This window comes from Mastigoproctus giganteus, chromosome 3 (genome assembly GCF_048544385.1).
Source record: "Mastigoproctus giganteus isolate SK-2022 chromosome 3, ASM4854438v1, whole genome shotgun sequence".
NCBI lineage: Eukaryota > Metazoa > Arthropoda > Arachnida > Uropygi > Thelyphonidae > Mastigoproctus > Mastigoproctus giganteus.
This window is the reverse complement of record NC_143577.1, coordinates 97,359,501-97,381,910: the sequence shown is the minus strand read 5'-3', so window position 1 is coordinate 97,381,910 and position 22,410 is coordinate 97,359,501. Positions and strand designations below refer to the sequence as shown.

Genomic DNA, 22,410 nt, shown 5'->3' with positions numbered 1-22,410 from the left:
TTTGACATTAAGCTCGATATACCTTCATCATTATCATTGATAAATATACAAAACAACAATGGGCCCAACATCGAACCCTGAGGGACACCACTAATAAAATGAAGTAATTCACTTAGAGCAGTGGTGCACTGCTCTAAGCAGTGGTTAGCAGTGGGTGCCACTGCTAACCACTCTTTGTCTTCTCCCGTTCAATCATCCCTTTATCCATTGTAGCAACTTGCCCTTAATGCCATACTGCTCCAGTTTGTATAGTAGTTTTCCATGTGCAACAGTATCAAAAGCACTTCTGAAATCCAAGTATATGATATCAAAATTATTTTTTGCATGCAGTTCCTTTGTGACCACATCATAGTATCCAATCAAATTGGTCAGACAAGACTTCCCCGTGACAAACCAATGCTGTGTGTGAATTATTACTGCTGTCTTGTCAAGATGATCCTGCAGTGCTTCTATAACTGGTGACTCCATTAATTTCCCTGGAACAGAAGTCAAACTAAGAGGTCTGTAATTACTCGTGTCACCCTTTGATCCCCCCTTTGTGAACTGGTGATACATTTGCACATCTCCAGTACGTAGGGACTTCCCCTGAGTCCAAGGTTTCTGTCATAATTATGGCTAAGGGATTGCTTACTTCATTTGCTGCTTCCTTTAATATAACTGGATAGATCCCATCCATCCCAAGTACCTTTCTTATGTTTAACTTCAACAATTTCTCCTCTACTTTGCTCTCAGTTATTACAAAATCATTTAACTCCCTGTTAGAGTTTGGCCCTCTCCTCCTTGAATAACTCCTTATGTGTGATTGTAGATGCAAAATACTCATTTAGTTCGGCAGCTATCTGTGAATGCTCACCTATAGTCAAACCATTGTTATCAAGTGGACCGATCTGATTCATCCCCTTCCTTTTAGAGTTTATATAAATAAAGAAGTCTTTCCTATTTTTCTTTGGATCCTTTGCCAAAGATTTTTCATAATCTGCCTTCGCTTGCCTAACCTCCTTTGTGACTTGATTACAGACTAGCTTGTAACTACCACAGGCTTCTGTGTCGCCTGACAATTTATGTGCATCCCATGCATTTTTCTTCTCTGACACGAATCTTATTCGTTCATCTGACTTCCATTTGGGCCTGAACCTAGAGTAGCATTTCTTAGTTGGAACAAAAAGCCCAATAGCTTCCAAAATTACTTTCCTGAATGTTTCCCATTTAGAATTTGTTGTTGGTAACATCATCAGTTGGTCTCACTGTACATAACCTAAAAAATCTCTGAGACCACTGTAGTAGCCTTTTTTCCTTTACCTCTGATGGTAGTTACATCTTTAAGAAATCCCATATCAGTACACTGTGATCAATGCCACCTAGTGGTTCCTTTATCTGTTAATTCTTCATGCACGAATAATCAATGCTGATAATCAGATTAATAGTGTTACTCCCGCTTGTTGCCTCTCTAAACATACTGCTGTAGAAAACAATCCTCCAATAAATCCACAAAAGCCTTGCTGGTGTGCGAGTGACCAAAACACAAGTTCCAGTCTATATCTGGGAAATTAAATTCTCCCATTATAAGACACTCTGATTTACTGGCTCACTATATTTCTCTTTATAATTGTTCATTGTATTCATCACAGTGATTAGGCACATTTTTGCTTTCCCAGTGCTTATGTCACACCAAACTGACTCAACATTGCACTGCCCATCTATGTCAACTGGATGAACTTCCTTAGATTTCGTGTGTTTCTTAACTAACTGCATAATCCCTCCTCCCTTCCTATCCTTTCTGTACACATTGTACTTCCCAAATTCCAATTCTGCATCTCTTATATCTGAGTGGTACCACGTCTCTGATATACCAACAATATCCGCCTTGGATGTCGTAACCAGCACTTCAAGTTCATTAAATTTATTTACTATCCTCCTAGCTTTGGTGTACACGCACCTGTTCTTACTCTTAGTTAATCTAACACGGCCCATTTATTTACTTGTTTCTTGGCCCCTTGCAGTTTCTGTAACCCCCATAGACTGTCTTTCCGGGCTGCTGCTCATTCCAATAGAGCAGTACAAGAATCATTTCTACCTCTGCTTGCGGCTACTGTTAATCTATTAGTCTGTATATCTCCTCAAGCTAGCAGTTTTCCGACCCAATTAACACTGCCTCGAAAGCATCAGCAAATATTCTTGCACCCCTTGCTCCTGTTAACAAGCACAGACAGAAAAATTCTACTCCATGAGCCCTGCATAATCTCTCCAGGGCCGAATTGATTGACAAGACTCGCATCATTAACTCCCTCCTATCGTGTCTTTCAATTTTAACTGTAACTAGCGACTTTTTTTTTCAACATTAACCTGTACTTGCTTAATAAATCTTCAGATCTCCTACACTTAATGTCATTACTGCCAACGTGTACAACGATATCTTCTCTAAAACGTCATCAACTTTTTTTCCCCTGGCAGACATACTCTGGTCCTTTTCCACGTATCCTTTTTGCACAAAAAAAAAAAAAAAAACAAATTATGATATTAGGATCCCTTGTAAATGATTACATCTACCCATATTTATTTTGTCTGTAAATTGCGAGTGTTCTCTGGCTGATTTGGCTGTTTGCTGGACGAAAAAATCCATTTTAATTCCTTCGAGGACATCCACCCGACTCTTCAAACTTTCATAGACGCCCATCAGAACGAAGAGTTGGCGCCTAATTTCTTTACATTCTCTGCACCTAGCATCAGGGCCGGTGTTGGGCTGTTAGCCGCCTGCGTGCTAGAGATATTTGGCCGCCCTATCAGTGCGGATCGCGAGTAGATCCATAACCTAACCCAACCCATAGGAGCCTACTAGTATGTTTTTATGACAGTTCCATATACAATGTGCTGCCACTTTATTAGGTACACCCCTGCTGTGCACACAAATGGTTTGTCCTACAACGTTGCAAGTCACATGACCACAGTTGTGGATATAAATACAGCAGAACAACCATTCTAGTATCAGTTAAGCGTACAAACCGTAGCAAGGATGGGGAAAAGGAGTGATCGAACGGACTTCGAACGTGGCATGCTAGTAGTTGCAAGACCTGCTGGACAAAGCATCTCTGAAACGGCAGTTCTCCTGAACTTTTCATGCACCACAGTTTCAAGGGTGTAACGAGAAAGGTGCAATGAACAGAAAACATCCTCTCTCATCAACAAGAAAATCGCTTGTTGATGAGAGAGGTTAGAGGAGGATAGCTAGAATTATGCAAGCAAACAGACGGGCCACAATGTCGCACATCACGTCAGAATATAACCTTGGTGCGCAGAACAAAATATCGCAACGGACTAGTCGCACTTTGTCGCGAATGGGCTACAACAGCTGACGGCCACATCGCATGGCTTTGTTATCAATGAAGAACAAGAGAGCACGCCTCCTGTGGACACAGCAACACCAGCACTGGACTATCGAGGATTGGAAAACAGTTGCTTGGTCTGACGAGTCGAAATTTCTGGTGCATCATGTTGATGGAAGGCTCAGAATTTGGCAAAAATAACATGAATCCATGGACCCGTCATGTCTGACGACTACTGTGCAAGTTGGTGGGGGCAGTGTTATCGTGTGGGAAATGTTTTCTTGGCACACGTTGGGTTCATTAATATCCATAGATTCACGTCTGAATGCCATATCGTACCTAAACATCGTTGCTGACCAAATGCACCCGTTCATGTTGACAGTTTATCCTCAGTCAGATGGTTACTTCCAGTAGGATAATGCGCCTGTGCCCAAAGCCCGAATTGCTATGGAATGGTTCCAGGAACATGACAATGACTTTTCTTTGCTGCAGTGGCCCGCTCAGTCTCGGATCTCAATCCGGGACCGAGTGTAACCTTAAGTCTTATGATTAAGTTTAATTGTTATGTTTGTTATTTGGTTTTTAGGAGCATTAGCAACTAAGGCCATATTGGGATATGCGGTGGTCATTCCCTGACCTTTCCACATCCTCCGTATCTGGTGGTGACGGGCTCGAACTCCGGTCTAATCAAGAAGCATGTGCTACGCACTGATGCTCTTTCCCACCTGCTACCGAGGCGCCAAGTTTAATTGTAACTTTAAACTTAATTATAAGACGTTAACATTAAAGTTTGCAAAGTTCAAGCTTTTATGCTTTTGTTTACGTGGTTTAAAACAAGACACAATCGTAGAGGTTATGGAAGTCCCATTGTTGAATCCTTCTCTAGTTCAACGGATGAATCCACCATCGCCTGTGCTTGCACTTCTAAGTTTTCTGATGCAAAACACCTAACATGTATGCTTCGGCGTTATTTATAACCATAAACTGCATAGTTATATCATCCGTCATCATGCAAACATTAATTTTTTGAAGTATGAATGAAGAGCATGTTGTGTTTCCATGGTTACAAAATATGTTTACGGTCATGTTTATGTTCCCATTGTGAATGTTGGTATGACTTCTTAATTTTACGGCAACGTTTGTTACGTTATTTTTATGTTTAATTTTCGTTGTGAATTGGGTATTTAGAGAATATTATTTGTTAACAATGCCACGTTCGCTATTTCATCGCCGACCACTATATTAAAATAATATTAAATTACATTTTAATTTTATTCTTTAAAGTGCACTATTGGCCGCCCTAGGGATTTGGCCGCCTGCGTGCATGCACGCACTGCACACCTACCAGAACCGGCCCTGCCTAGCATACACTAAGACATCTTCCATGGCTAGATCATGTCCTGTTCGAGAGAGAGATCCGAAAACATGTTGCATTTTGCATATTTTTTTATACTGTGATGCGTTGGAGAACCGTAGGGGACGATTCAGCACTTTCGCTACTTTGCACAAGTTGCTTTACTGCTCTAGTCTGGGGCATAATTTCCGTTTAAATACAATTTAGTTAATAGTAAAATTAAAAGGATTTATAAATTTAATTGATTAATTGCCAATGCTATACTAAGCTAGCAGATTCCTACTACAGTGCTACGTATTACGCTATCTAGTTTTACGTTATTGCTTACGCTATCAAGTTCGAGTTGTAAGTACAGTAATGCTATTCCGTATCGATACTACACAATGACAAGGGCGGCAAGTTTCGAATGGTACAAGTTTTACCGATACTAAGTCATAACCCACAAATTCTCTAAGTTCAAAATAAACTAAGTATTGTAACTAGGAATAACTCCGTGGTCTCAGGTCTACGGTCTCAGGCGTAGATAGCAAGGTTTTTTCCCCAGAAACTGGGGTCTTTTCGTCCAGCAAACAGGCAAATCGGCCAGAGAACACACGCCATGCTCAGTCATAATACATATATGGGTATATGTAAGAGATTACGGGTGGCCCTAATATAATAATTTGAATTTGAAACTAAGCTACTTCTAGAAAATGAATTAATATGCCAATTTAGTCAATAAAATGGTAAAAATATAAGAAAAACTTTATTTGCCGGAACTCTAAAACTTCGTTGATTCAACATGTCGATGACTAATGGCGAGCGTTACAAGGCGTATAGAACATGTATACTAGCAATGCGACCACCGAAATATTGAGTACAAAGGAGAGATCTAAGCTGTTTCGACATGAAAGAAATTACTCCGTGCAATGGAGTTGAACAAAGAAGCCGGAGAAGGTCCATCCACATCTTCAGAGCCTTGCATCTCCCCAGAAATGTTAGAAGTGAATTTGGAAGAAGGAGTCATGGAAGTTGATACTGCAAATGAAAACGATGAAGAGTCCTCGAAGCCCAGTCATAAACGAAAGGTGAAGAAGCCAAAACCGACTGCCAGAAGTACTCCATAAAATCGTTCAACACGTAGCGGGCATAATACACAACAGGAGCAGCAACAGGATTTTAAGAAACACCGAAGCATCCACGCACAGTTTACACGTACATTCCTGGACAATGATTTCGGTTCAATCTGTTCTGTGTATGCGCGGCTTTTGTTCAAGAATGATGTGAAGATTGCAGCAGCCCGAGATCACGCTCTTCTTCAAACAGCATTTCCAAATGAGGATGTAATTCAAATGTCGGCCTGTAACAGCTGTCGTGGCTCTCTCAAGAACAAAGTGATTCCGGCTCTATCGAAGTCAAACGGTTTTAAATATCATCTGATGCCACAGCACTTGCCGAAACTAGATTTAGTAACGGAATGTGTCATATCTCCGAGGCTCCCATTCATGCAAATTCGTCGCCTGCGACATTCATAAGGTCAACATGGGATCCTCGGACAAATGAGAAATTTTCGCCAAAAGAAGTTTCACTTAACTTCCACTATGCGTGCTCGGCACACACACAATTTATTTATTTATTATTATTTATTTTATTTTATTTATTTATTTTTTTTTTTTGTACTTTAATTACTCGAGTTACCTCCTTCATTCCCCGAGATCACTCTAGGAAAGGAACAAGTAGGCTACATCACTGTTTCTGAAACGGCGTAGTCTTAAACGAGAAGGCGGGGTGTGGAGCGGGGAACTCTTCAAAATATACTCCTACATAAAAATCTACACAGAGGACTACTGATACCAAGGAAATTAACGTTGTGTTTCTGTTGTTGATTCTGGAAATACAAAATAAACTGAAGATATTCAGTAAAGAAAGTGAAACGAAACTAGTACACGGTCTTGCAATTAAACTGTTTTATAATTAGTAGTTTCTGAATACTTGTTGATAGGGCTGTTTATTGGCTCCATAAAGAACGTGGGAATGGTTTTGCAAAGCCTTATCATTTTAAGAATAAAAATATGTTCTTCAATTTACCATAATCCCTTTGCTTACTTCCTTCGCAATGACATAGCGCGATAACAGACATTGACATAAAGTAAGAAACGAGAATACTCACAAAAATAGTACTATATGAATTTCCATAGAAGATAGCTGGGACTGTCAGCTGCACTTCCAGGGAACTCACATCGTCAACATCACTTGGCAAGAACTGGTCTTGGTTGGACCCAAACGGATATAAATCCCTTATCGTCAAACATTCTACGCGTAAATGTGCCCAAATGCAGACCAAGAGCAAACTGTGAATCCTGAACATTTTCAGTCGTCGATGTTACCCGAACCTCCTCTCAGTGCAGGCACATTTCTAGAATGTGTCGTTTCCTTGCAACGACTTTTCTCTGCTCGACACTAAGGTGAAAGGTCGTTTGTCGTGTTACCTCGAGTGTATGTTATCACAGGATTACCTAGGCGAATGGCTGTTTCCTCCGTATATTTAGCCTAGTTTATCGATTGCAAATCCGCAGAAGTTTAAATCCCATCAGTACTTTTGACGAAGCTGCCACTAACCGTCTCATCACTGAATTTTTAATTGGTGAGCATGCTGCGAGTTTCTTAAACCGGAGCCTAACGAACGACGGAGTTAAATCTACAAACCCATATACAGGTAGAACAGACGAGAGAGAGAGAGAGAGAGAGAGAGACTGGAAAATCTATAGTACGATATGAAATGCATTCTGAATATACATGTCTCCCTCCAACCTACAATGAACATGATCATCAATAAACAATTAAACCTAAAGAAAGGAGCATTGTCAAAAGAATTTAAGTTTTTTTCAATTGAGAGCCAGGATGCGACCAAAGAATCTGCTGAGAGCACAAGAACTGGGGAATTTATTGGTATGTTAATCCAAGGTATTGCATGTGGGCAGCAATAATCCCAGAATAACATACCGATTGGGTGGTAAAAAGGTAAACTGCAGCCCACTGCAGGATGGAAGCCTCCTCAACAATTCATGTTGAGAGAAATGGACCATAATCTGACACGCTGGTCCAAAGCGGGTTGGCAACTCGTCCGTATTTAGCAGTCAGGGGCTTGAACCCCGGTCTACTCAAAGAGCGTGTGCTACTGCACTCCCGCTCCTGACCTCGACTACGGGGTAGTGAAGAATGAAAAACACGAATTTCTCTGAGCAATGTAGACAGGCTGCTAGGACAGCTATTGGTTTTCTGTCGATGACATACAGGGCGCTTTTTCCAGCAGGACAAGGAAGTACTTATCTCATTATAAAAGACAATGTTAAGGCATATCATGAGCACTGCATACAGGTCTGGAAACCACATTTTAAGCAGAACATGGAGCTGTTAGAACGGGTGCAGAGAAGAGCAAACAAAATTACCAGAACCACAAAGGAATACGGGCAAGATTAAGTTCGGCAAATTGAAACACTTGGAAAGTAGGCACCTGCGAGGAAGCCTGACTGAATAATAAATAAATCTTAAATGGAGTGTGTAAGGTTTTAAATGCTGATGGCATCCTTACTCTTTCATCACATAAGAAAATTTAAATTGAAAAAAAATGGGTGCTGGATAGACGTGCATTGATTGTGGGGAACTTCCATCTAGTGTTGTGGAAGTGAGTAGATTGAATAAATTAAAGGAAGAATTAGATAAATTATTAAAGAGAACGGACAGATGAGGCTTTTTTTTTCTTTTTTTTTTTTTTTGCTGAAGCTGTACAAGTTTGCTTCCTTGGATCATTAGCCACTACTAACACTGAGTTTATATGATACTGTCAACTGGCTTCAGTTGCTGAAATAATACTCTCTGTTCTCTTTTAATATCTAGCACACAAACAAGTACATTGCTTTATTACAAAGTCAAACTTCACTGTTATTCGTTAGCGAAATTCACTACCAGTGCATTTAATCAATAGGCACTCTATAAAAAGTCGCCTACGTGACAGACGATGGCCGTCACAAGCTCGCTGCATCCGTTCTGATCAGCCGACATAAACTGAAACCGACAAATCAATTGTTCCGGCCTGCTGGCCATTCAACCATTTGAAGAGCATAAAGTGCCTTCCAAGTCAGACCAACCGCTTAAATCATGCAAAAAAAAAAAACACTCGGCTCGTATTTGTATACAGAGCACCTCTCATATTAGTCATTATTACGAGGGCCATTTCAATAAGTTATATACCTTAACTACACTGCTAGACAAAATTAGATAACACGTAGAAAACGTGGTGTAACTAGAGGCGAACTTGGTCAAAAAGTGTTACCTGGGAAAATAATTAGAATGTATTGGAGGCCATAGTGTAATGCTGAAAATCACACCGGTCTCCGTACGCTCCCGGCCCACCGCAGTGTCCCAGGTAAGTCTTATGGCCAGTACGCCTCTGGGTGTAACTCGTGCAACTTTCGATGACGAGAGACAGGAATTTGGTATGGCGGTGTACTATAGAATAACGATGAAATGAGGAGAAAGCGAGAAACTTCGGACAGGTATAAAGGATATTTTAGGGGTTGTATAAGAATTACCAAAAAAGTCACATTACAGAAGTATATACAAGATGCTCGAAAATATGGTCATATGATATCAGTACGGCGTATGGTCCCCTACAACGGCTAAACAGGCCTGACAGCAGCGAACCATGCTCGATATAAGAGTGTCTATAAGATTCTGTGGCAACAAATCCTATTCTTTCACCAGTGCAGACCTTAGCTCATCAAGTGACCGAGCAGTGGCTGTCGGCGTGCAATGCGAGGACCAAGGGCGTCCCACCGTGTTCGATCGGATTTCAGTCTGCTGATCGTGCTGGCCACGGCAGCACGATCAGCAGAAAGAAAATCTGGGCCAACCGTATCCCTAAAAAGTTGCACGTAGGGTTTAAAGATCTGCTCTCGGTACCTCTGCCCAGTTACGGTGTCCCTATCAGAAACATGAAGAGGGATGCGATCGTTGATCATTATTCCTCCCACATGAGAAAAACCCGGCACTGTTAGTGTCCCTTTCTCTGACGTTGGCGGCATGGTACCGCATTCCTCGTTGTCTCCAGACAGAATCTGTTTGTAGGCAAAAATGGGACTCATCAGAGAACATAACTGTAAGAGTTCGTCGAAACTGGTGCCTCGAACATGTGACTTAAGAGCTCTGACAAATGGGGTACAGTTCTGTTCTCTGATGTGTGGTTTGGGTTTAAATTTTTATTAGTTGTTGGCGCATCGGCTTCTGTGGCCATAATGCGCCTCCCAAAGTCTTTGCATTTTACTCTCATCCAAGTCCCAGGCGAAGTTCGAACCCGCGACCATTTTATTAACAACCACACGAGCATGTAGAACAGTAAGCACACCGGCATTGCAGGTGCTTGCTGGAGCGCTCTCCCCTCGATTTCGAGACTATAAAAGCTGGCTTGCTCTTCCTGCACGCCAGGGGGATTGCTGCCACCTTCCAGGATTTCAGGTGGTAGATGACTTTCATCAATCGGTGAAATACCACCACTTTGCTTATTGAAGGCTTGAAGTGGTGAAACCCATGTTTAGTCTCTAGAGCAAAGTTTCCGGCATCCTCCTCCCCCCCATACTTCTCCTTCAACCCATGCACAGTACTAAGTACTATAGGTTTTGATACCTTTCGTGTTTGGGGTTTTCATAAAAAAAATATATATAATAAAATAATTGACCCAGCGAGTAGTACAAAAACAGAAAAAGTCCGATTACAGGCCTACCTACTTCGGGAGTGGCAACAAAGATGGACCGATACAACAAAAGGAGAAATCACAAGAAAATTCCTCCCCGACCTCGGCAAAATATACCCCAAGCAACCAGCCTGGTACTTTCCGGGGAAGCACTTGACTTCGCTCCTTACTGGTCATGGCCTCTTTAAGGAGAAGTTGCTTGGGTTCGGCCTCGTTGAGGACCCCAACTGCACGTGTGGGGAGGTCGAGAACTGGAATCACTTGGTCTACGACTGCCCAGAATACGAAGATCTCAGAGACATCCTGATCACAAAGATACACTATCTTCCAAAAGGACTGGAACCCCACTTCATTGACACAGAAGAGGAATACAGAACACTTTCTCAATATGCACAGAACCTCTTCGAGAGGAGAAAACTGCTAATTACCATAAATCGTGTCTGACGAAAGACCATCATAAGTTAAACTGTACACGACCATAAAATACTATCCAATGGAGTTACTACAGAGAAAAACCCTGAGACAAGAAAGTGAAAAACACAAGGACGGGGCTCACCCCATGAGCGACTGGACTGAAATCGACTCGACACTGAAGAAAAGAGACTTAACGCAGCACAGCTGCCAAACGCCATTTGGCGACTTGAAGAGGGCGCCCTAGCTTCCTTCATCTTTAATACCCCTATCCCAGTGGGGGGAGACGGTCTTACTGTCTCTTCCCCATTCCCACTTTCCCTTCTGGTGGGGCATGGGCATGCCCCACTGTGACTTGGGGGTTGCCTCCTCTCTCGACTCCATACTTCTCTCTTTCCCCCCAGACTTCAGTCTCCCCCACCCACTCTAATTGCACATACGCAAGTGAATGCCCTACATGTCGGAATTGATTTAATCGTCTCCAAATTACGTTTTTCGCCCATACACTCGGCCTTTCAAAAATTTAGCATTATTCCTCATCGAATTTACCAAGAAATATATATAGATTTTTTTTTTCTTTTTTTAGGTCCTAGCCACCGAAATCTCAGGAAATTAAGCGGTAGGACCTGCCAGAGTAAATCTTAGTCTACTGGTGTTTCCTGGTCTGCCTCCACGGGGCAAAAGTGGGGCAAGGTTGGGCCTCAGTAGGGGTCCAGCGGCTAAACGACCAGATGAACAACGGTACATGACACTACACATGTACAATATCCATACACTTTTAAATCTCTGGCATTTCCCAGCGAACTGGTTCACCCACAATGAAAGCAATGCGGAAACGGGGGAAACCCCTGGTGCCGTTTGACCCTAAACACACTTTACCTTTTGCTTGAAAGGCAGGCACTTTACCCACCTGGCTAGCCCGGTCGGTTTGGGGTTAATGGGATACAAACTACTGGCTTCTTTTGCCTAGAGTCCACTTGAACTGAGTTCTCTTAACACAGTCTTGGTTAGAAATATTTTCACCTTCAGGTTGTTGCCGCAGCAATCTAAAGAGCAGCTGATGGCGGAACATCATAGGGTTCCGTATTGCTGTCAGAGCCTGATAGCGGTATGTTGTGGTGACGTAGCACTCGGGCGACCTTGGCCAGCTCTTCGTCGGCTCCCTGAATGAAAAGCTGTACCAACTGGGGCTTCTGGCTACCGACCTATGCTTTTGTGGAGGCAAGGAAAACTAGTACCACCTTCTTTTTGACTGTGACTTGTACGAGGATCTCAGAGATCAACTTCGGATAGACATTCTGAACTTCTCTCCAGACAATGTGGATCAACTAATCCAGACTCAAGACAATCTTTTCTCCCTGCAGGCCTTTGCATCTGGCATTTTTACCCGGCGAAAGACCATGTATGCCAATGCCAACCAAAACCAGACAAACAATTCTACAGCCTAGATCTCACACTTGTGAAGGGGAAGACTAAATTCAAATTTTTTTCTATATATTTATTTTTTATTTTATTTATTTTTATTATTTTATTTTATTGTTATATATCATTATTATCATTTTTTTTTAGTTCGGTTTTTTTTTTTGCTAAATTTGCCATACTATCAATTTTTATTTTATTTTATTTATTTTTATTTTTCATATATAAATATATTACTTTATTATTATAATATATTACCTTTATTATAATATATTACTTGCACGCACGACTAGCTTTTTTATTATTATTTTTTATTCTATTTTTATTTTATTTTATTTATTTATTTTATTAATTAATTTATTTTATTAATTTATTTTTTTTATTATTTTTTTATTTTAATTTTAATTTTTTTATTTATTTAATTTTTTTTATTTTACAACCTGCACCACGGGTAGTTCCCCCCCCCCTCCTCTCTTCTCTCTGGAATGGGCCCCCAGAGGTTCCTGGCCCACCTGCTGACAACACCGGGTGGGTCAGGGTCTCTTTCGAGACGGTACGTGTTTTACTGGGACTGGCCCATCTTCCCGTGGTGTGGACGAGTACCCAGAATAATCTGTCCAGGTGACTGATGCTTCTGGGTAGCCAAGCGGCCAGACACAACAACAGAACATACACATAATAGACACAAACCTACGTCACACACATCTGGCCCATTTGTAGTGATACTGTTCTTCACAGAGATACGAGGAGGGGTTGAACCGACGTTCTAGAAGCCGCCCTTTACAAAAACACATGTTCACATGTCTTCGTGAAATGGTTCCTGTCTCCTGAAATTGCTTCTTTAGCCGAGCCGACACGTTAAGCCAGCGTGTCGCCTCCGCCTATCCGGCTTCACGTCGTCCAATGACCGGCCACCTCAGAGGATTATCTAAACGACGATGACTTGCCATCTTGAGTACTGGAAATGTGGCTGTCCCACTGAACAAGACAAAAAAGGGGAATGAAGTGATGTTGTCGCAACCCGTGTTTTATAGGCATGAATAATTTGCGGCTCTGTAAGGTGGTAGATTGATTTCTATTGAATGTACGGAATTTGCATGCCAGGATGCCTATTATATCAAATATAATACATCAATTATATTATATGCTTATTATATATTCGCCTCCGGCGACTGAAAAATATTTTGTTCTGTTAATTTTGTCGAGCAGTGTATAAATATGACACTACTTTTATCATTCTACCATAAGCGTATTTTTTTTTTTTTTTTTTTTTTTTTTGGTGCATTAGCAACTAAGGCCATATTTCTCCGGGGATATGCGGTGGTCATTGCCTGACCTTTCCGCATCCTCCGTATTTGGTGGTGACGGGCTCGAACCCCAGTCTAATCAAGAAGCGTGTGCTACGCATTGCTGCACCTGCCCACGGAGGCGCCATAAGCGTATCTTATCTAATTTTATCACGTCCAACTCAATATACGGAAACACGAAAGAACAGAAGAGATTTAAAGTAGTAAACCCAAAGGAAACATGAATATCAGAGCATAAGATCATCGCCATATTTTGACAAAAGAAGGAAGTGGGTCAAAACGAAATCATGGAGGCATGAAAGAGTTCATGAATTTGTTTTGAATGACTGATAAAACTTGGTAAATACACTGTGTATTTAAATAAGGTCGAGAATCTATATTATTATTATTATTAGTATTATCATCTCTTTATTAACCTTAGGTTCATCCCCTGAACAGCCAGTGGGCTAGGAGGATGTACAAATATATATATTTTAAATACAACGTACAATTTTATACAAAGTTTTGATATTTAAAATAATGACATTGTTTAGAAAATTATTTTCACTCAATAGCAGTAACTTTAAAATAAAATTGATATTAAATTAATATTGTAATTACAAATACAGGTTATCCTAAATATCATTTTTTCTGTCATTACAATTTGCTTTGCTTTTACAATATATTTTTGCATTAAATTATTTACATTTCTCATATAAATAAAGCTCACATTTTATAGTAGTTCAGGTGATTTGGTCCAGATTTCATCCACAATTTGGCTTCTGTATCTTCTATTTCCTCCAAACTTATTTGGATCAATGGAGAAGATTTTGAAGTGTTGAATCATGTTACACGGGAACATTCCTTTTAGGGAGTCCAGGATAGTGAGCTTCATCCTAAGTGGACGTTGCCCGCTCTGGTGGTTTCTATTGCTTGATTTGGGAAGTGAGATAATATCTTCTATCGATGGGACATCAATCTGACGGGTTAGCAGCTTAGAGAATGTGGACAGTTTTTTTTTTTTTTTTTAAGAATAGTGAGCCATGGGTCATGCCTAGAAGAATTCGGCCACTGCAGAATCCAGTATTCCATCTCCAAGAATATGTTACGCAGAGGCAGTTTCTGAGGATCAGATTTCAGATGCATATAAAGGTATATGAGACACCGATCAATGTATTGACAAAGCAGATTGATGTTGTGGTAGCCTACGAGCTCCTGGAGGATAACCCAGAATTCAGTATAGGCCTTCTTCTTTGTCTTGAGGAAGTGATCTTTGAAATTTAAATCTTCATCCCAAGTTAACCTTAGGTCAGTATGCGATGATACTTTTGGAATGGTCAAAAGGCGCTGTAGGCACAATACCATTCGCAATGGTGTTGTGAATCGGAGTCATGCAAGATCATATTGCAATCTTCCAAAAATATAAAAAATATATAAGATCCTTGTGACGACCAACGGAAGTGAGAACTCCAGAAATGTACTAAAATATTGAAGCCCTGGCTAGGAAGGATAGACTTATTAAAACTGTGTATGATTTCCAGATAATGAAATATTTTTGAAGGCGCGGTACCAACTATCCTTCATGAACATTTGGCCATGACAAAGGTCAGGTTCTTGCTGGGTGCTAAGAATGCTCAAGCCTCTTCAGAAATAATGCAGGGCTCAAAACTTGCGAGAAAAATTTACTCATGCATGATGCAGATCCACAAGGGTTTCTTTCATGAATTTGTGATGAAACATCGATCCATTTTCACTAGGATCCATGTTCATAATTCTGTGCCAATGAATTAATAAACTGGAGCCCATTTAATCCTTCTCTTTTGTACAGCAGTCACAGAATTTCAACTTCACGAGTTGCCCCAAAAACGATCATATTTAAAGCAAAATGCTATTCTGTTAGTTAAAATACAAGACAGCGCTGTGACAGCATGTTTCAATATTTACCCATCTCATATCAGATAGCGGATGGCTTTGATTAGCAAAAGTCTGACGATTTAGGAATAATGGAGCAGTTGTTCTATGAGAGTTGCCATGCGGTATAACATGACGATGAGCCAAGTGAAAACGAGAACTATTTTTTTTAAACCAGTAACTGGTACTTTATTTTCTCAAAATAAAAAAGAATGCACTAAAGAATGCTCCTTAAAAGAATGCACCAAGGCAGTGGATTTCAGCTATAGTTAAAATCCATCGATTAAAACGCGAATAATTATGCTGTTCAACAAAAACTTTTGCTGGGGTTTGCAGCTCTTGCAAAATAAGTTCCTTACAAAAAAAAAAAAAAAAAAAAGTAGTTAATGTGCGCATAGCATTTCATTTCAGGCGCGTTGGAAAAAGTTAATAATTCACGATTTACAGCAAAAACACTATGCGAGAACAGAGAAAATTTCGTTTCTGCACATGTCAGCAAGCATAATATCCAGTGCTTCAGCTACATTATATGGATAGCCGATGCGATATATATTCCAAAAAAAAAAAAAAAAAGAAAGAAAGAAAGAAAATTGTTGAAAAAAAGAAAGAAAATAATAATTGTTGGAATTCTATTGGTGTGATTTTAATGAAACATAGGAAGCAAATCTTTCTTACAGAGCGAAATATAAAATTTGCTTAAAATCCATCCACTGGGGAGAATTATTACATGCAGACGGACTGACAGTAATAATAATTGTAGAATTTTTTTTAGTCCAATTTTAATGATATCTGGAATGCTCAACAAATCTTTCTAAAATATCCAAATATAAATTTCATGAACGTCCGTCCTGAGGAGAGTTGAGTTGTTACATGCTAGTGGGGCAGGCGTAGTAAAGGCAATAGGCATATTATGCATATATGCTAAAGTTCTAAAAAACGGGTGGACCATATTTTACAAATCGGGCAGTTAATTGCATTGTTAAGGTACATATGCTTATTTTTCAGCAGTAGTAACTGCAGGAAGTATGAATGTGACGTCACAATTATACTTCCTTATGACTGTGTTCATATAGTCTCGATATCACAATCATACTTCCTGCAGTTACTACTGCAGTCATTGTGACGTCGCATTATTCTACAAATGGATTTCTCTATCTTCTTCTAAGCCAAGGATGTTTTCACATAAAATATTTTTCGTGTGTACCCTGTACACACGTTTTAATTTTTTTTAAACTATCAATAACACAAATCAACGAATTCAATTATCTAAATATCTTTAATAGTTTCTAGACGAAAGCAGAAGCTGTAAACTACAAAAAACCGGAGAATTTAGCACATTCTCTCATCCAGGCACAAGCATTTTACTGAAGGACAATATCCTCAGAAAACGCAAACAACTCAAGGATATCGGTTAAAGTGCACAGAGGTTATCTGTTTCCGCTGATGCTGTTTGTTGCTCTTTAGATGGAGTGTCGAAATGGGTATTCCCTTCTAAGCCTACTCCATCTAAGGCTTCATTCATAAATAATAAGTAACTAACAAAGAAAAGCCAGGCGATTTAATTTGTGAAGTTCGACAATATATGAGAAGCCGGTGATATTTCTTAATGCACACCATGATCGATAATGAAGACTTTCTGTAGGCAAAGAATATTAGAAATACTGTATAACTCTGTGAATGCAAATATAATTGTAATACGGGGTGTTATCTTGTCTAATTAAATAAAACAGTTTAATCCTTGTTGAAAGTTATAGAGGATAAATGAAGGCCTTGATCTGTCCATATTCTTAACATTAACATTAAATCTGTCCACCGTCCCTAAGTAGCGACTACCATGTTAACTCATAGGCGCCTCCGTAGCCAGGTGGGAAGGAGCAGCAGTGCGCAGCACACGCTTCTTGATTAGACCAGGGTTCGAGCCCGTCACCACCAAATACGGAGGATGCGGAAAGGTCAAGGAATGACCACCGCATATCCTGGTGCAATATGGCCTTAGTTGCTAATGCTCCTAAAAAAAAAAAAAAAACCAACAAACATTAATGTTAACTCATAAAGGACAGGCGCTATTATCCAAATCTCAGGTAATTCAAATCTTGGTAAAGAATGTATATTTTCTATTACTTATTAATTCTGTAATATAGTCGAACATCTTAAAACCAACAACCTCAAGATCTGATCCTCGCAAGCTGTTGATATTTTTTGCATTTCGGATGATCATAAGGATAGTATGATCATCCTAATTAGACAATTACATGACCTCTCTATGTTGTTGTAGCGTGATAAAATCTTATGGGTAAGGTGGTGCACAATCAGTTAAAATGCGCTGCGAAATGTGGCCAAAGTTGCTGTTGTGCCAAAACCTTCACACTCCATTCAAGGTGCTGCATTGAACAACCATTTTAAGAACTAAGTTTGTCTATTCTTCGGTGGTTTGCCAGATTCATTTACTTTTCAGAAAACAGGTGGTGCTGGATAACTGTTGCATTTGGGAGATTCCACTGTAACAGTACATTTATCATACGTACTATTTAGAGACTTTTTAATTTTAACTATCAGGCTATAAATTGTTTACAAACAAGTTGGTCTAACTCGGCGTACACAAGTAAGATTTAAAGTACATACCGCCTTTATAAACAGATTTTTTTAAAAAGAATATCAAACATAACGATATTACAAACTCCTAAGACAGGCTGCCAGGGCAGGTCATGGGGTTTTGTCAATGATATATAGGGATTTTGCTGGCAGGGAAAAGGAGGTGATTGTCCCTCTGTATAAGGCAATGGTCAGGCCACGCCTTGAGTACTGCGTACAGGTCTGGAGGCCTCATTTTAGGAAGGATGTAGATTTACTTGAGCGTGTACAGAGAAGGGCAACAAGATTGGTGAGTGGAATGAAGGGATCCTCTTACCAAGAGAGTCTTAAGTTCTGCAAATTGTAGTGGCTGGAGACTAGGCACCTGGGCGGTGATCTGATTGAGGTGTATAAGGTCTTGAATGGGTTGAGCACGCTGAATTCTGATGGGATCCTTCCACTTGTTCTGATTACGAACGTAAGGGGGCATAAATTCAAATTAAGAAAAGACAGGTAGAATAGATGTGCAGAAATTTGCCTTTAGACAGCGGGTGGTTAATTGATGGAACAAACTTCCATCTGTCGTTGTGGAAATTGATAGGTTAAATAAATTTAAGGAGGAACTGGAGAGGCATTTGGAGGGAATGGTGTGATTTTTTTTTTTTTTTTTTTGGCTGATGCTACATAAGCTCATACACATGCTTTCTTGTATCACATGCCACTACTAACCAGTACCCATTCTGAAATATCTTTCAATAATTCAACTATTCAAAAATATTTTATTACCAAATTAAAGATCTAAATTATTATTTTTAATCAATAAAATAAAACAAAGTTAGCAATACCTTCATATACGATATTTGAATTTAGTTCAGTTTGGTTATTAGCAACATCTTTCGCTAGAATGAATTACTTTACAAAAGCTCTTCACTGACAATATTTTCAGTGTAGACTTTCCAGGTAGAGGTCTGAATCTGTCATGTCTATAATATTTGTGACCCAAGAGGATTGCAGAATCCCGTACAGGTTTGTTAAAAAGTTTACTTTGGGTGATCAAATAAATTCTTTTCCCGGCGATGCTTCCCACCCCCTTTTATTACTATCTCTCATTCGTATTACTTCATTCAGTTTTTCTGTCTAAAAAAAATTGTCTGAACAATCAAGAATGATTAAAAAAAGGCCTATGTCGGGATTCCGTTATGTATGCAGGACATCTAGGGGAGGGGAGGGGAGGATTTTTCAACCCCCAAGAAACAATATACACATTTTTTTAAAAATTTTATGTAAAAAAAATATATTCACATACAAAATATAAATTAAATACATCGACTTCTTTGAACTAAACTTATAAAATAAAATATCAAACTTCTTAAAAAAAAAAACAAATATAGCGTGTATACAGTATATATATATATATTTTTTTTTTTTTTCCAAGAAAGGCTGAAGTTCAGTGTACGGTACCACTCGTGATACGCTACATAACGAACAGAGGGTTGCGTGAAGGATGTGAACTGAGAAAAATAATTGTAATTAGAAGGGGAAAAAAAACACTTATTAGAGGGGTCATGTTCTTAATCGATTTTCATATTTATTTAGTGAAAAAAGATTAGGTTTTTTTCTGCGAAATAATAATAATGACGGCCATAAAAACCTCAAAGAAAGAAGGAAGAGCCTGTACACCCTCACCCACCTGATGTCCATGGATGACATCAAGCTCTACGCGGCAACGGAGAAGCAACTCCAGCAACTACTCCGGATCACTGAAGAATTCAGCAATGATATTAGGATGTCTATCCTGGTGCAGTCCAGGGAAACTAATTTTCCCTGGACTGCACCAGGGAAAATTAGTCAACCGAAACTACCATCTGCAGACTGGTAAAGAGATCGAAGCCATGACAGAGGAAGAGGCCTACAAATACCTGGGGATGATGCAGGCTCAGAAGTTACAGCACAAGGAAATTAAAGCCTGTCTGACCGAAAAATACCATCAGAGACTCAGAAGCCTGCTGAAAGCAAAGCTGAACTGAGGGAACACAGTTAAAGCCATACACACCTATGCAGTCCCAGTGCTAACATGCTCCTTTGGGGTCATAGATTGGACTAACACCGAGCTGGAGGATATTATGAGAAATACAAGGACAATAGTAACCAAGAGCCGCCAACACCACCCGAAGTCAGCCGTGGAGAGACTGACAGTTGCTCGGAAAGAGGGAGGGAGGAAGGAGCCTGATAGATTTCATCGAACAACAGAAAACCGCGATCGCTAACCTGAAGGATTACTTCCAGAAACACACGGCAGCTCTCCGCCAAGCCATAAGGAAGATAGACAAGTGGTATACATACTCAACCTAAGCAGGGAGTCCCCTCCCATCCAGAAGGCACAAACGAAGCTAGAAAGATGGGTAATGAAGACATTCCATGGCAGACACTACAATGACCTCCATCAAGATCACATAGATAAATCTGCTTCCAATGTATGGCTCACGAGCGGTACGCTCTTCCCTAAGACTGAAGGATTTGTGCTTGCAATCCAAGACCAGGTAATCAACACCAGAAACTATAGAAAATACATCTCCAAGGAGCCCGGAGTGTCAGATGATACATGTCGACAATGCCACCTGGCCTCATAAACGATCCAACACATCACCGCGGAATGCAAGGTGATCAACCCAGACTGAGTACACTCGTAGACACGACCAGGTAGCCAGGATAATACACCAGATGCTAGCAATGAAATACCAGTTGATCAACGAAAGTGTACTGTACTACAAGTACGAACCCCAGGCAGTACTAGAGACCCCAATCCACAAGTTGTACTGGGAGCGCGCCATAATAACGCATAAGACAATACCACACAACAGACCGGACATAACCCTTGTGGACAAGAATAAAAAGGCTACCTATCTGATTGATGTAGAGGAACCCAACGCTGGCAACCTGCAGAAAACCCATGTGGAAAAATCAGGAAGTACACGAATCTAAGCCAGGAGATCAAAGGGATGTGGCATGTGCAACAAGTAATAACCATCCCGATCATCGTGCCAACCACTGGTATGATGCCAAAGACCCTACATAATAGCCTAGCTGCAATAGGTCTCCCAGCGAACACCTACAAGGAACTCCAGAAAGCCGCAATCCTGAACACCTGTAAGATAGTCAGAGAGTTCCTCGACCAACAGTAACACAAGACATAACAACCACCCAGTGTACTTGGTAGCAATACCCGTCACGACGTGGAAAACCCAATCAGGGAGAAATAATATAGGGTTATTCAAAATGATTCATCCGATTTCAAATGAGCATAATTCCGTACCTATCAACCGTGTATTAACTTGGCATACACCAAATGAGACGGCGCTTGATTATGAAGCCATACAGGTTGCATCTGTTGCAGGTGCTAAGTTAAACCGACTGAACTTCTGCCCTCTCATGCACGAGGCTATGGAGGACGACGATTTTTCTCCCCGCTTGGTGTCAGTGACGAAGAACTTTTCATTTTAGTGGCAAGATCAACCGTCACAGCCATCGCATATGGGGCATAGAATACCCACATGCAACAATCGAGCACGAATGCGACTCATCTAAAGTTAAAGTCTTCTGTGGCATTTCCCGGGCAACGGTTTATGGCCCTTTCTTTTTCATGGAGAACACAGTGAGTGATCACTCCTATCTGGATATGCTGCAGAACTGGCTATTTCCCCAATTGAACGAAGATTCTGGGGACTACATTTTCCAGCAAGATAGGGCGCCGTCTCAGTGGCATTTGGATGTTTGCCGTTTCCTCAACAAAGTGCTTCCTAGCCGTTGGATAGGTCGCAGTGGACCCCATTACTTGGTGCTCTACATCTGGCTCCCTAGGTCAACGGATCTTACGCCGTGCGACTTCTTTTTGGAGTACGTTAATGATACTGTGTACATGCCAGCGTTGCCCACAAACCGAAATGAGGTCAAAAATCGCATTGTTACTGTTGTGGAGTCAGTAACAAAGGACATGCTGGAGCGAATATGGGAGGAATTCGAATATCGTCTCCACGTTGCTCGTGTAACTATGGGAAGTCACATAGAGCACTTATAAGGTGAGAGACAAAACTAGGATAATTTTTCTTTTGGTTGATGTATCACTAATCACTCTGTATTTGTAAACTTCAAATATATAGTAATTTGAAATCGGATGAATCATTTTGAATAACCCTGTAATAAAGAGCAATAATAATAATAACAGTAACACCAGACATAACAACCACCCTGAGTACTTAGTAGCAATACCCGTAACGTCGTGGAACCCCCAATTAGGGAGAAATAATATAGGAGCAATAATAATAAATACTTCTTTTAACAATAAAAACAAGAGAAATTAAATATATTTTTCCGCTGAGTGAATTTTTCTTTAATAATTCTTCATTATTTGCT

At 40.3% G+C, this 22,410-nt stretch overlaps 1 protein-coding gene across 1 annotated transcript in view; it reads right to left on the bottom strand.

The window, feature by feature from the left end:
• The window catches only part of Ndg (Nidogen), a 255,770-nt gene extending 248,749 nt beyond the window's left edge, over positions 1 to 7,021 (bottom strand). The window contains exon 1 of the mRNA XM_090370056.1: positions 6,824 to 7,021. Coding sequence (XP_090226182.1) covers positions 6,824 to 7,021 — 198 coding nt within the window. The remainder of the gene's footprint in view (positions 1 to 6,823) is intronic.
• Positions 7,022 to 22,410: the final 15,389 nt, after the last annotated feature.